Source organism: Paralichthys olivaceus, chromosome 18 (genome assembly GCF_024713975.1).
Source record: "Paralichthys olivaceus isolate ysfri-2021 chromosome 18, ASM2471397v2, whole genome shotgun sequence".
In the NCBI taxonomy this organism is placed as follows: domain Eukaryota; kingdom Metazoa; phylum Chordata; class Actinopteri; order Pleuronectiformes; family Paralichthyidae; genus Paralichthys; species Paralichthys olivaceus.
In genome coordinates this window covers 10,435,402-10,450,760 of record NC_091110.1, presented here as the reverse complement: position 1 = coordinate 10,450,760, position 15,359 = coordinate 10,435,402, and the positions used below count along the sequence as shown (strand labels likewise).

General features: G+C 39.8%; 1 protein-coding gene across 5 annotated transcripts in view; it reads right to left on the bottom strand.

Moving 5' to 3' along the window:
- LOC109626304 (astrotactin-2) overlaps positions 1-15,359 on the bottom strand; it is a 261,841-nt gene that overhangs the window by 186,600 nt on the left and 59,882 nt on the right. For all 5 annotated transcript variants that reach the window (XM_069513214.1, XM_069513215.1, XM_069513213.1 and 2 more), the window contains exon 2: positions 2,420-2,607. In XM_069513214.1, the coding sequence (XP_069369315.1) occupies positions 2,420-2,607 (188 nt within the window). The remainder of the gene's footprint in view (positions 1-2,419; positions 2,608-15,359) is intronic.

Here is a 15,359-nt window from a genome sequence, read left to right as displayed (position 1 = left end):
GACACTGGAGTCCTATTGGAACATAAACTGCAGATGAGAGGGAAAACATCGCAGAGAGAGTAACTTCAGCACTTTCTAGTTGTTCAGATGAATAGTACTTAAAATACTTAATGAAGAAAACAACAACCATCCTACAACCACAACATACAATCCAGCAATAGCACTAGAATGAAAATAACCAGCCTTCTCCACTAAAGAAAGAAAATAATCACATTTGTGATGGATGAACACTGTCATTGCTGACTGAGACATTTGAATAGAACACAGCCAAAGTTCATGTTGTTATTTAAACTTGTGCTTTTCCTGCTGTAACAGTGTTAAGATGTCTGCTGTGAAAAATGTCTCTTTCAAGATCACATAACCAGTAAAGAATTGATTTAAAAAAAAAAGAAGCTGTGCAATGCTACATGGCAACATAAAAGACGATTTTAACACTTATCCAACAACGCACCAATCCCAAACATTTTCTGTTTCATGCCTCTTTCCCATAATAATAGTCATAGGAGGTGGGGAAATTAGGGACATGAGGTGAAAAAAGAAAAAAGGATCTGAAGAAGAAAGGAAGAATTTATATAACTATTGCTCTAAAGAATCCTTTTTTAAAAAGCTTGACATTTGGGTCATAAAAATACCATGTGGAGGCTGGGTTGGCCTGACAGCTCATATTACAGTTACCATGACGACAAAGGCCAGGTAGGCCTACTGCCAGTTTGCTCCCACAGGTGGAATCCAAGTGATGGGAAGAGCAGCGTACATTTAATATCAGTCTTTTAAGTTTGGCGTGATTATTGTGAGAATCACAGTGTCAATGGTTCAAATCTCCAGCTGCAGTCTTAATTTGTAACAATTAAACTGCACCACACATACAATCGTGATGTGTCTTGTTTGTGCACCTTTCCACTGCATGGAGTTATGCCAGCCTCATGTACACCTCCTAACTGGAAGTGTCACCAAAAGTGTATCAAGGATGAAAAAGGAAGAAGAGGTGGGGCTGCGAGCAGGCGAGGTGAGAGGATTCGAGGGAACACAGAGACAGATGGAGTGAGGAGACGGCGATGTAAAAACAGCCGCATTGGAGAGTGTGTACAGGTCTATGATTTAATGCAATAGCAAATCCTTGTACGCCCCTATCATATACATACATGAATACAGCCCCAGGCTTATGTTTGGATACAGAACACTCAGGTCCTCCATAGATCAATGCCTAACCAGCTTCATGCTCCACCTGCTAACAGTGGTACATACACACATACCGTATCCAACAGGTAATATACCAACCAGTGCATCACAGATAAAGCTGTGAAGCTGTAGAACATACATGTCCACACCAGACTTCTTGTCTAGAAAGTCATTATTATTTCCTGCCACTGTATCAGTTTCACCGGCGCCAATGTTTCCTGTTAAAAATCCTTAGTGCCAGCTGAGAGGACAAACACCGACACCACACTCATTATGCAGCATGGAGATAAGTCATTGCTTATCTAAAGCGCGTGATCACATTGAGGTGTCTCAGCACATCGGAAGATTAACGGGAGCAGTGACACATTGGAACTGTGACTGACAGGTTATCAGCCTGCATGAATAGTTAAGTAGGAGAAGTAAATAGATCCTTTATATAGTGTATATCTGATGGTGTGAGACCACTTTGAACATCACAGTAACAGCCTGGTAACACCAATATTGAAAATGCTGAAATTCCAAGTCTATTGATCTTAATTGGATCAATAAGACCAGATGCTTGGGAAGTGTAAAGCTAATCTATAAAATCCAATTTTTTTTCAATTTGAGTTCAACTTTGACACAACTTTGTACCACTGACAAAGGGTAAAGTGCCAGTGCTTACTACGGCTGACCTTTTTGAATCGTTATGAAGCTGTTGCGGGACAAATTAACCGATGGCGGGCCGCCACAGTTTAAGTAATTAATGGGAAACACTGACGCGGCTGTGTTGCACCATCAAATATTAATCGACTTCCTCTGTTCACGTATAAATCAAAAAATAGGAATGGTTTGCAGACAGTTTTTCTTATTCCCTCATTAGCAACTGAGCTAACAACCTTTTCTACCTCTTCATCTGACACAGTGATGTGTAACACAAAGAACAAGATGCCAAGGGGATTAAATGGCACATTTTAAAGTAAATTGATTGAAGAAGATTGGGAAGTTTTTATGTCACAAGCACAAACATGATGAATGTGTTAGTGCTTGGTGTGGGAACCCCAATAGTAACCTGTGAGTATTCTCAGAGAAAAAAAGCTTGGAGGTGGTTGACTGTATTGTGCCACTTTCTGGTGTGACCTTAAAGCTGACAATCACCACTTGGGAAGATCCCACCCTGTACAGATTGAAAATATATATGTAAAGTATGTGAAGTTGTATGCACGTCCACAATTGTAATGCATTAGTGTTTGCAACTTACCATAACTGAGATGTGGAGCAGATGCATATGTTCATGGAGCACATGGGCAGGCTCCTGGGCTGTGGGTTGCGTCGTCTGAACCACGAGCTCAGACTCAGTCATCGAGACGTGGAAGTACAGCGTTCCATTCTCCAACCACTGCTGCTTCCAGTGTACCTGAGAAATATCTTCGCCCGTGCCCAACATCTCTGCAGAGAAGAGGGAGGGAGGGTATCAGTTTGTGGGATCGACATTTAATCCACCAGAAGCTAACATTTAAACTGTGTCTGTTGAAGCACATAACATTAAAAAAGAAAAGCCAACAAAAATAGCATCAAGAATAAACCACAGGTCAAATGTGACTGTTGTGCATTAGGATTCTTGTGTGGTGCTCTTTCTCGGCACACATCAACACTGTCTGCAACTAAAAACCTTGAACTCCAGAATAGCTGGACTTCTTAGGCCATCACAATTTTGTGCTGTTGTGTAGTTGGCTCTGTAAGAATTACTGTCAAGCTGCTGCATTGCATAGCAGCTTTGATGAAATCTTTATGATGGCAACCTTTTCACCCATGGTTTTAGTCAGGGATTAGTCCAAATTCAAAATGAATAAACCACATTTTTCAGCCATTCCAATCAATATAGCGTTGAGCCACAGATGGGAAAGGCTTATTCCTGCTAAAACCAATTGTTTGCACTTCTCTTGTCAGGCAAGACAAGCAGACACAAAAAAACTCAAAATACAAATAGGATGGCAATGAAGTGACAATGGCTCTGAAGCTAAATTCATTTTAGGTTGTAGCATTTCTACCTCTCCGTATCTGCATAAATCATTCTAAATTTTACACCAATATAAAACCATTAGCCCCAGGGCAGTGCTGGCATTAAATATCTAAGATCAAAGTAAAACTGGAAGCATTTAAAATCAAAGGAGAGGGGGAGGTGTGCAAACTGGAAAAAACAAACAAACAACAACAATCAATTGCAAGTTATGGGGCAACAGAAAAAGGAGATGAAAAAGAGCATGAGGGGATCACCAGTTTATCCCGATATGGATCAGGGCACAAGAATCTAATGCTATTAAGTGGGAGTGGTTTTCAGGACAGGAATACTGAAAAGCCTCGGGGAGCCTGAGATTGTGTGGCCTGATACAGTATTTGTCATGAGCCTAGGTGACAAGGGCATAGACATCTGCTGACATCTCCTATCAGTGCCAGGTAGCAAATGACAAATGGCTTTCGTTGCAGCTGGTTATTAACCCACTGACTCTAGGTCAGGAGACATGGGCGGCAGGGAGAGTGTTATGTGAGCTCAATAGTGCCAGGGGCCTTCAGGTGCAGCGAGGGAGCATGTAGAACAGACAGCCACACATAAAATGAAAGAACTTATAACATAAGGTACAATACATTATATTATTAAACTCTCCAGCTTGTGGGCAAATATATTTGATATAGAAAAGGAAGAGCTGGGATATACAAATATTTTATTTACCCTTTCCTCTTCCATTTACTTGATTGATATTGGTATTATTTTTATCATTTTATAATAAATTGTAAAATATATCTTTTTTTAAAAGCACTAAGTCCAGTGTAATCCCCATATTGATTTTTGTTTCAGGAATTAAATGCTGATATACATGTTTTTTTTCTTGATAAATGAATAGGTCTTTTATGTATATATATATATATGTATATATTCAATAATCACAACACATCAAATAATCTTCAGACTTGATTATTATCAAGTCTATTCACACATTATCTTAAATCTTTTCTGCACTCTGTGGAAGTGCAGTTGAAACATCCTCCCTATTGCAATAGGCCGGTGAAATGTTCAACATAGTTTTGCTGACTACAGCTTATGATAAAATTTTGTAGGGTGTGAAATTATTAAATGCCTTAACTGCTGGCTATTCAACTCTTTATGTTTAATCTGTAGGCTGAAAACTCGCTGCTTGAACCTTCACCTTGACAGAAGATAAAGCTTTGTCTGCTGGGCAGAGAGTGAGGTGCCGCCTGCCAACTGGTACCGTTTTAAACAGAGCTTATCGTACTCCTGTCACATTTACCCTGGAATTTATATCACTTGCTTTATTGTATGTGTATTTCAAATAGATATAGAGAAACATTATGCAACTATTGTACTTAAAAATGGTACACTGAATTGTATCGAGGAGAACGGTGCCTTCATCATTACCACTCCACAGGGAGAATGCCTTTTCTTCCACTACCAAAGTTTGGTAAATGGGTATGATCTCCCACAAGAAGTGCATAACTGAATGATAGTCATCGTCTTAAACTAATAGACCCAGCAAACTCAAGTGTCACTCCAAACTAGATTAGCCAAAGGCTGGGCTCATCTTCGATATTCAGCGTCAACAAAGAAATGTTTTCTGGACATGAAAACTAGAACTGCTGGAACTCGATCTCCATCCAACCATTATCTATACAGCATATCCTTTGAGGGTAGAGTGGAAGGGCTGGTGCCAATCCCAGCTGACATTGGGTGATAGGCGGGGTATACCCTGGACAGGTCATCAGAAAATCGCTGGGCCAATATTCAGAGCCAAAACTGTTCATGCTCACATTCACATCTCCAATAAATTTGCAGTCTCCAACTAACCCTAACCCTAATGACTATGTTTTCGGGCTATGGGAGGGAGCCAAAGGACCACAATTTATAGCACTTGCTGCAGTTTCTCAGCAAAACTAAAATCTGCTTTAAATAACTGGCTATGCACAACACAGATACTTAGCTTGGTTTAATTTAAGAGTGATTTTCCTAAAAAGCTAATTTTGCAATGATAACAGTAACAACATGAGGGATGGATGGACACTAATAGAGTTTCTAGGGCTGTTACCTACCTTTATACCATTGTTATGTAGATGAGGGTGCTCAGTAAGCATGCTATGCAAAGACAAAAGGATTGTTTGTGTGTCCTTGTCTTTTGTGCTATGAGGCTTGTCATTGGGCACCCAGCCAGACGTTAGTGGGGTATAGGTCCATGGCCTCAAGGTCTGCTTGTAATTCATTAGGAAGAACATTATTAATGAGTATATGCGCATGACTGTGTGCGTACGTGTATACTGTATGAATGTGATTGAAGCTAATATGCTCCCAGCAAGGGTGTTAACAGTACAGTGTCTTCCAAACTGAGTCCAAGGACAACCCAAAGGAACGACATTTCATAGACCCAGGGAGAATGTCTCCATGGATCACAGGGAGACAGTCAGACATCATAATTTTTCTGGATTTTTGGAGTAAAACTGCCCATTGGAGGTACTTGTGTATTTTATGTGTCATCAACACTTCGGCCATAAAGCTCTAGTCTAAGACAAGAGGACATTGGGACTGTCAAATTATTCAAAACTGCTCAAATGGCCATGCCAGTGTTTTTGCAGTTCAGGCTATTTCCAATAAACATTTTTTTTTTGTTTTGTTTTTTTACTGCTGACCATTTTGTAAACCGGAGATATTACACTCTGTGCCTGTGTGCAGGTGTTAAACTAATTTTGTTCCTTGCAATCAATCACTAATTACAGTCAGTGAAACTCCATCAGAAAAAATGCATAAAGACTTTGCTCGCTAAAGAACACTGCAATGGGAAGATTTTGGGAAATAAGTCGGGAAAAGGATTGTGTGGATCTGGGCCTGACAACTACACACAACAATAACAAATTTTGACACACGACATGCACTTGTTCATCACTGACCACACAGGATGGCATCTTCTATATATACTAGCAAGACAGAAATTGTGAAAGCTTGGTCTAAATCCTAAATAAAGCCCTCTTACTCTTTGCTAAGTCCTCTCTGCAGGTAGGTAAGATATAAGTGAAATCCCCTGAACAAACACTGTGAGCAGAGCTCTTATTAAAAGAGCTGATGATCATATAAGTGCTCACTTTGCATCTTACTCTGTAACATCTTTCATTTTTTTTCTTCCTCATTTGTAATACTTGCCTAAAAGGACTGAGATACATTCTGGGCTGACTGCATTTACATCCGTTAAATTTCCCGAATAATAAGCGAATAAAAGTCACTTCTTATAAACACGATCTCTCAGAGTTGGATATCTGATGGGATGTGAGTCACAGCACAGCAGGAGCAAACCCTTACCTTGAATACTTGCATCCCAAATTCATGCTGTTTGCAAAGAAAAACACATGCAGTGCAAAAACCCAAAGGTTTTACCTATAAACACACAACATAATATCCTTATAATTAGCCAGGTGTTGATCATAGAACCCAACAAACTACTGCACAGTGAGATTCTCACCTTAAACCAGGCCTTCGCTGCTGTTATTTGCTTTCCTTTGCACAGATAAGCAATGCCATTTCAAATTCCCGCAGACTGATCAGATCTGATCTAACTGCTGTCTTGCTGTGAGTTGGTTCATTTCGCAAAAGGTGACTCTTTTTAGCAGACAATCTCTAAATAATCCAGTACCTGCTGAACAAGACATCAAACATCACACCAATTAGCGAGTAGCCACTTGAGCAGAAAGAGCCAGATATTTCCCTCCTAAGTAAACCAGAGCAAAAAAAGTCAATATTACACCATTTATCAAATTGACATAGATTGGCCAATGATTCCAAATTAATGCTAACTCTATAGCTGCTAGATTAATAAGGAATCAACAAAGACTGTAGCCCCTGAATTCCAGTCATGGTTTAACTTACTACCTCTGCTATGTAGTTTTCTAGGCCTCGTCCTCACCACTTAATGTTTTCTTCTTGTAGAAGTACAAAATATTGAAAAAGAAAACACAAATCAAGTGCAGTCGTCACAGGCCCATTGCTGCAGGTCTCAGCAGTGACCAGTGTCAACTGCAGCAGCAGAGCGTGTTCTTGCCCCGGTGGCCACTGACGGCCGCAACAAGCCTATGAGATTATAAAAAGGCAGTGTTAGTGTAGTGAAACTGACTGAACTAGGTGAAATGATCTGATTATATCATACACCTGATTTTTTGCACAAAGCTCTGTTGCTTATTAAAAGTAAAACCCACTCTAAAACTGAATACATATTTACTGTTTCAACATTTGAATTAGTAGGGATTAGCTACTACCCCCTCTGGGAGAAAGACTGAAAATGATGTCATCCAAAAACAAATCCTGGGGCTGCTCTACTGATGATTGAACATTGAAAACTCACTGAACACAGAGAGTAACCATGGTAACATATTAGGATATTACAGGCATATTTTCTGATTCACAGCTGGCACATACTTGAATAAGTCGTTTCAAATATTTCATGAGCCCACAGAGTCTAAAAATTACTTTATGCCAATGCACCAACTCCAAAATGCATAAATTGAAAACGTCTTCAATTCTATCAACAATGCTCCAAATAAAGACATGATAGTCTGTGTTTGGATAAACTTACTTTAACGTCTAGATTTCTGCTCTCATGGAGGGGAATTTTCCCTCTAAATTCAAACTATAACCACACTCTATCCTTTTTTTTATTTAAAAAACAATATAGTCCCCATCATCACTATCAGTTCTACAATCAGGCTGTGTGTTGATCATGATAATCATTGCCAAGGTTGCACAGCAACCTGGCAGGGAGCAGACTGGAGTTCTTGCCATTAGAATATATTGTCTGGGAGCTGAAAAACATAAGCACGTACATACATAGACAGTCCTTAGCTCGCCCACACAACAACACACATTCCTAAAAGGTTGGCATTCATCGGTTTAAAGGTGATCATGGCACTGCAGAGTCAGTGATTGTGTAAGCCTGACAGCTCCATGACAGTTTGTCAGCTCGGCAACAAGCATGTGTCGTCAAGATTTACGATGATGAAAGCTGGCACCCTTTAGGCACTTTGCTGCCTGCCATTACATACATGGCATAACATGTCAGTCTGCCGATGACTGCACGCCGCATCATATTGTAAAGGCTGCCTAAGGTAAGAATGTTTTGTGACAACACATTGGACATATGAATATTCATTAACTGATGAGAGAAAGAGGATGGATTCACTGGTTGCATTTGTCTTTGCCCAAGAGATGTGAAAGTTAAAGACAAAGAGAAACAGAAAGGGGAATGGGATTTATCAGTTCAAGAATATTAGCATATCTTTTAGACATTCAAATCCTCTGTCTAAAAGTCTGTTAGCTTTGACAATGGTGAATTCAACATGTTTTAACTCTTCAATTTCATCCTGCTGTCAACAGGAAATGCTAATCAGTAGTGAGGAAACACACCTCCTATATTAGCTGCTAAATGGTCTGGATGCCAAATTCCCAAAATGCTAATGGTCACATTAGCATTTATTAAGATCTGATGGGCGCTATGGAATATTTAGGTAGGATGAAGATAAAACGCAAGCAGGGCTCCTCTATCCAATTTAACACCCATGCAAATAAATGCAACCCTAATGTCTCATTACAAACACTAATGAAATCACTGGCATTCACATAAAGACCAAATGAAAATGAGCGCAATTAAAAATGCATCAAAACGTTTTTTCTTTTTTCTTTTGTGGTAAGAGTGTTACCTCCACAGGCCTGACACACAGTTGGAGATAACACGTGTGTTATTCTGTTGAAATTCATGATTCCATCTCAAGCATCACAATTGGGTCCATGTAGTTTCTCACCATTAATGAGCCATACCCACGTTCATTTGGAAGATGAGAACCACATTTTGAACTAATTCTAGTGGAATTCTTCAAGTGAAAATTCAAATTCAAATCAAGCCTGATCGTGTTCGTGATCACATTCAAACTTTAAATAAATGTATGACACAAAAGGGATTTCTGTCAAGGGTTGTGAAGGAAAACAGTCCGACAAAAGAAAAAGATGTCAGTAGTTTTCTTCCCCTTTCAGACCTCCACACACTGCAGACTGTTGTCGCTATACTTCCCTGCTCAATCAGCACTGTGGGATCCATTTCTGTTGACTCAACACCTGTTTCTGTGGATGACCTGTTTTTCACCTCCCTTCTCCACATGTGCCCCGGCTGCAGAGGCCACTTTATACACTTTTACACCTGACATTTCTCAAAGTAAAATGTACAACAATGATTATTTTACTGCCCACTAAATTACAGCAATTCATGAATGAAAGTAAATTGTCCAAAGTGCGGTTTTCCTGTTTGTCTTAATCTGTCCCAAAGTAGTGACTGCAGCAATGGGACCCTACATTTGCTCTGCATGCAATGACAAACAAAACATCCGCTCTTGTTAATAAGGGTAGTACAGGAGGGATGTAGCAGGATTTCAACAGTGAGAACAACTTTGTCCCTGGAGTTCTTAGTGGGGTCCTCTGAAGGGTCCTCCAGCTAATGAGAGGCCCCACCAGTGCCACTCAGGCCGTATCGCTGGTGTCCACACCCTTGCTCACTCAGACTGAGCGCAATCACAGCTTTTAGACGACGCACTGACCACCACCCAGAGAAAAACCAATCATATTTTCAGAGGCACTGCCAGTGAGCCCCCAGCATGAAGGGGAAGGTGACTTATGAGTTCAGAACCCACAAGTGGAAAGAGTATTCAGAAGTCACAGTGAGTGCTTTAAAGAAAGCATATACTGAATCTCATCCCTTTCACCCTCATAAACATCCCAGAAGTTCAGTGAAAGTCACAGCCATATAATGTGTCTCACATCTATAAAAGCATACATTTTAACTACTGTAAACAAACAACATCGATAGCCACAAGAATAAAAAACAAGGAAAAAGTGCAAAGTAAGTAATGCATGAATAAATGAAGAGTATTTGTTTTAAAGTGAGCCCAGAAGCTGTGACAGTGTAAATAGAATAAAAACATAACTGCTTCCTAATGGCCCCACTATGAAAAAAGGGAATTACATGTGCACATGTGCCTGTTTACTATATACTGTATATGTGCGTCAGTGCCTCAATTATTGCTCAAGGTCACCTCAATTCTTAACAATCTAAACTGATACACATCCAAACAATGCCACCGTTTTTTACACAGTTAAGTATATGGAATATCATTTGGGGGTTGTCTAGGAAATCAGTATCATTAACCCACTACAATCAAGTTACAACGAGTGTAATGTACGTGTGGATCTATAAATGCCTTGTCCATTGTGCTCTTCTGTCAGGATAAGTGAGGCAGAGAGCCAAAAGACAAACAACGAAAAACAAGAGCCCTCCTACTCCTAATGTATTTAAAGTGACACATTAACGGGATAAACAGTCCCCTTATCTGCTGAGTGCATAGGCTTCTTCTAAAACGCTACAATCCCATTAACAGGACCTATTCAGATTTCCCATCTCCCTGACTCTCTTACTATAATGTAAGGCTTGTCAACTGATGGGGGGTTGTCTGCCGGTGCCAAAGTGGGAGGCCTGAGTGTAATAATACACACATTAAGATTTACTAATCCTTTGTTTTGGCCTCAATTGAGATCTTGGTCAAATAAGAAGGGAGGGGTGCATTGGCACGGTGATTTTAAACTACACTTACAGCGTTCAGGTCAACTGTGTGCCAAAGAAAGTCAAAGCACAAATGGACTTTAAAATGAAGATATCACTACCAACCAACAAAGCTCATTACAACTAATGAAGTGAAGGTGTCTCACCGGTACTGAATAAAACCAATGCAGCTTTGGAGAGGGGCCGGCCACAATTCATCATACATCATAAATTCACGTAATCGGACCTGATACACGTCAGTTTTGATAAGTGTTGTAAATGTCTGGTAAGCAATGGAGTGATAAAGTTAAGAGCACACATTTGAAACAGGAGTGTATTTGTAACACAGATGTAAGAGGGAGGCTATAAGCAATGACCATCAGCTCATCAAAAACATCCCTGATTAAAGGAGTTCAGTCTCAGGAAAAAATGAGCCAATGTGAGAGATTTGTCTCCAGCAGATACAAATAATAGAATCATTTATAAATATTACTGATTGCTTGAATCATAATTGCACAGCACCACTGGTCTTTGGTCGAGTAAAGACAGGAAAACTACATTTTCAGGTTGTATATGCATCATGATATTGAGGCAAAAAAACCTTCCTCTTTAAACTTGAATTCTTTGCTGGGAGGGTAGGGAATCAATAGGAATCAGCAACTATGTATGTCTGGCTAGTTTCAAGTTGAATATAGATTTTGAATTTAAACCTGCATGAACCTGAACCACTGATATCACTGATCTCAGTTACTAAATGGTTTCAGGGATCACCTACATGGGTCCTGGTCCCAGGGCCTGCAGTAATGGCCTTCACCAACATCAGTGGCCTTGTAACAACAGTGCCATGAAGTGTTAAGTGTAGCCAACTGAAAACACACTGGTCAAGGATTAATTTATTGTGGGAAATCAACTGGGACTCTATATCCCAGCATGAGATTGTGGTAAATCTTACATTGCTTGGTCAAGGATTTCATACATAATGGGTTCTGCCTCTCAGGAGTTGCCACATGGGATTTTTCAGTGAACAACCCGCCCACTCTTGGTTCAAGATCTTTTCATCCCCTCTGTCTAGCCGAACTTTAGATTCTGCTCACTAACCTCACCCTGGAATAGCTTCAGGATTAGAAATCAAGTTCTGCTCTAGTAATTGCATACACCATCAAGGATAACGTTTTTCTCTGCAAGCTCTATTGCTCCTTCTGGACTCGCTTTTGTTCTTGTATTCATTCCAATTACTTCTTCAGTATTGTCTCTATAGGTTGTTTTGAGGCAGCATCATCATCAGAGCCTCTATTCTGCAGGGTGTTAAAGTTGAACCTTGGGATGTTCATGTCTTCCTAAAAGGTCAGGGGGTGAAGACATAGATGCATGCTGGCAATCTCATCCCCTTAGGACACTTCGATTTGTTTTCCACTGCCGTGTCAACTACTTTGCTTGCAGGGCTCATGAGGTAGGGCATAGGCAGATTAGGGTGGTTCCATACCTTAAACTGTCATTACAGTCTGCACAGGTTGACAGATTTCAGACAGCCATTTGAGCCTTAACACAAGCTGCCGTGTCCCTCAGACTGTTATTTTGTCCCATAATAAATGTTGTCATAATACTGGCACTCTCTACTTTATGAAGGTAAAGAGGAACCAGTCTGTGACTATTTTCTTCATAACAGGTCTACATTGACATGATGAGCTTGACACCTTGCCAGCTGCTTAAAGGATCCATCCTCTGTCTGGCACAGAGTCTGTGATGACATGCATGAAAGTCTTAATCAGCATCAACCAGGAAGTGGATTTCGAGGCCCTACTCTCCACCTTTATAGCTCATACCAGCATGGTCGCTATAGTGCATCCTTTAATGACTTCCATATCGAGCCTGTGGCAAAGTTATATTAGTGTGCTGGAAAGGGAAGCTGAAAGCTTGGCACCGTTGCTTGTTCATTGCTGTGTCTTTTGTGCTGAGGCAACATTTTCTTTACACAGAACATTGTACAGAGGGCAAACGTTCTGTCTATATATGTAATCGTCAATTCAAAGATGATTTTCCTGATAAAAATATATAAGACTGAAAAGTAGGTCATACTCTTTTATGAATTATTATACCCTTTCCAAAAAAAACAAAGTAACCCAAGTGATCAGAATCAAGTTTAGGTTTTATATAAATTAGTGTTTTTTGACTGGACACATTCCAATTTTGACGTAAACATACATTTTGCCTCCTGAATTGACGCTGGTTCAGTTTCTCTTGTTGCAACACCTAAAAAGTTGTATTGCTTGAGGTTGTGAATTCTTCTCTTGCTGAATTTGAGTTCTCAATTACCCTGTTAACCTTGAATCGGTTGGGTGTTTGCAACCTATGTGGTCATGCGTCTTATCTCCACTCTCATTCCCCCTGGGGGTATGTTTGTTGTCAGTGTGAAGCTCAGTGTGCGTTTCCTTTTCTAAGAATATGTAGTTTGGGCTGACAACCCACAGCCCCCAGCTGCCCTTTTCCCATCTCTCCAGTGATTACCACTTTTCTTTTGTTAACTGTGCGCTCTATTCCTTGTAGGCCATACTGTTAGATGACAAAAAGGACATCATTCACACATCACTGTACTGTATTGACCAGATGGATATAAATCTTTACATAACCCAAACCGATCTTGACAAAATTCCTCCCACATATGTGCTCACTCACACACCTAGTATTGCAATGTCTCAAGTACATATACAGTAAATGCTTTTGATAATGCAGTTTTAGGAATATACTCAAATATTCACAAATAGCAAAATCTGGTTCAAATTCATCTCAGCAAAGACACATTTAATATTAAGAATTATGCAGTAAAAAAAGTGTTTTAGTGAAATGAATTTTCTCTACTCTCTAGAGGTAAGTATTTATTCATGCCGGCCTGGAAAAAGCACATAATGGCATTGATTAGCACGGAAAACCTGAAAAGCATCTTTTTATAATATTGTTGAATCAGTAAAGTAGTTTGAAAAAAAAGAGAATTAAAAGAGAAACAAATTTAAATAGAAGAATAATTGGAGGATTCAGACCTTGGTTATTAGAGATGACATGTTGCACTAGAGAGGTTTAAAGATCCAGTGTGTAAGATTTAGGTGAAAGGGAACTATTGGCAGAAATGCAATGTAGAATAATCCTTGTGATGTTTTTACTAGTTCGTTTCATCTAAATTGTTTGAATTGTAGTTTTCTTTACCCCTGAAAAGGCCCTTTATATTTAAATACTTTATATTTACATCGAGGGGACCCTCTCTACGGAGGCCACCATGTTTTTTACATTAGTCCAGACTGGACAAACTAAACAACTTTTGAGTTTTTTATGAAACTGAAGGCTACCACAGGTTCTTCTTCATGTTTGGAAGGGGAGGGTGAGGTGAGGGGTGTTTGGCTTTAACATCCAATTTTAACACTAGATATCACTAAATTCTACACACTGTACCTTTAAAGAGATAGTTCACATATAAATGAAAATGCACCTATTATCTACTCACCAATATGCTGATGGAAGGTTGGGTGAAGTGTTTGAGTCCACAAAGCCCTTTTGGAATTTCAGGGATAAACAGTGTTGTAGCCAGATCCAATATAATTGAAGTAAATGGTGACCACTTGTTCAAACATAAAAAGCAACAGAAATACACTAAATAAAATAAATAACATGCCTCCATCCTGCTCCTGTGGTGTCATCCTAAATTTCCTCTGATAGCCTCTGCAGCCACGTTCGTGCATTGATCACTTCTATACAATAATACAATATTGTACCACTACCTTCAAACTAGATTGAGGTTGGTCAACAGAAGACTTTCACTCCACCAAGATAAGAATGCCTCCTAAAGTGCCTGTCCTCACTTAATTTAAAGACCAACACGCCGATGAGCACTTAGGTAAAGGCACAAGTGCATTATTTTTATTTGAACAATATGGGCACTGAACAGGAAAATTAACAACTGTCGATCTGAAACCAGCAAAGATACTTAAGTTGCTCTTGGCGCCACTTTACGCTGGCTGGAAGATAAGGCTGAATGTGTCCAACATTGGCACCGACTATCGGCAGCCACTCTGACCCCATTTCCAAGTGAAAGTCAGCATCTGGATCTGACAATCAAATCTGATGTACAGCTTTTTATTTTTTAGTACAGAGAAATGGCCAAAGGCCAGCAAGGATGGCTATTTTGCTCTATTTTAAAAGAACTAGCGCTATTTCATAAGGTCCTGTGTTCTGCACTCATATATGTCATGAAAATAAAATGTTTTCAGCTGCTCTAACTGTTTAACTGGAGCACTGGTAGTTACTCCAAGCTGAAAATTACACTACACTGATTTAAATTAGTAAAAACATTAGAAAACCCAAACTTCAGCTGTCGCACAAGTCTCTACTCACATGATTATCTCCCCTGATCTGTGAACGGGGTTTATGGTATGTCAGGACATTGACAACCCAAATAAATTAGCCACTATAAATAAATAGCCTATGCTATGTTAATTAATTTCCTGTGGGCATGGCTGTGTTTCGCCTGATTAATGATGGTATTGCCACTGGCATGCTGAGTTGGGTCCCCTGTCATGGGAG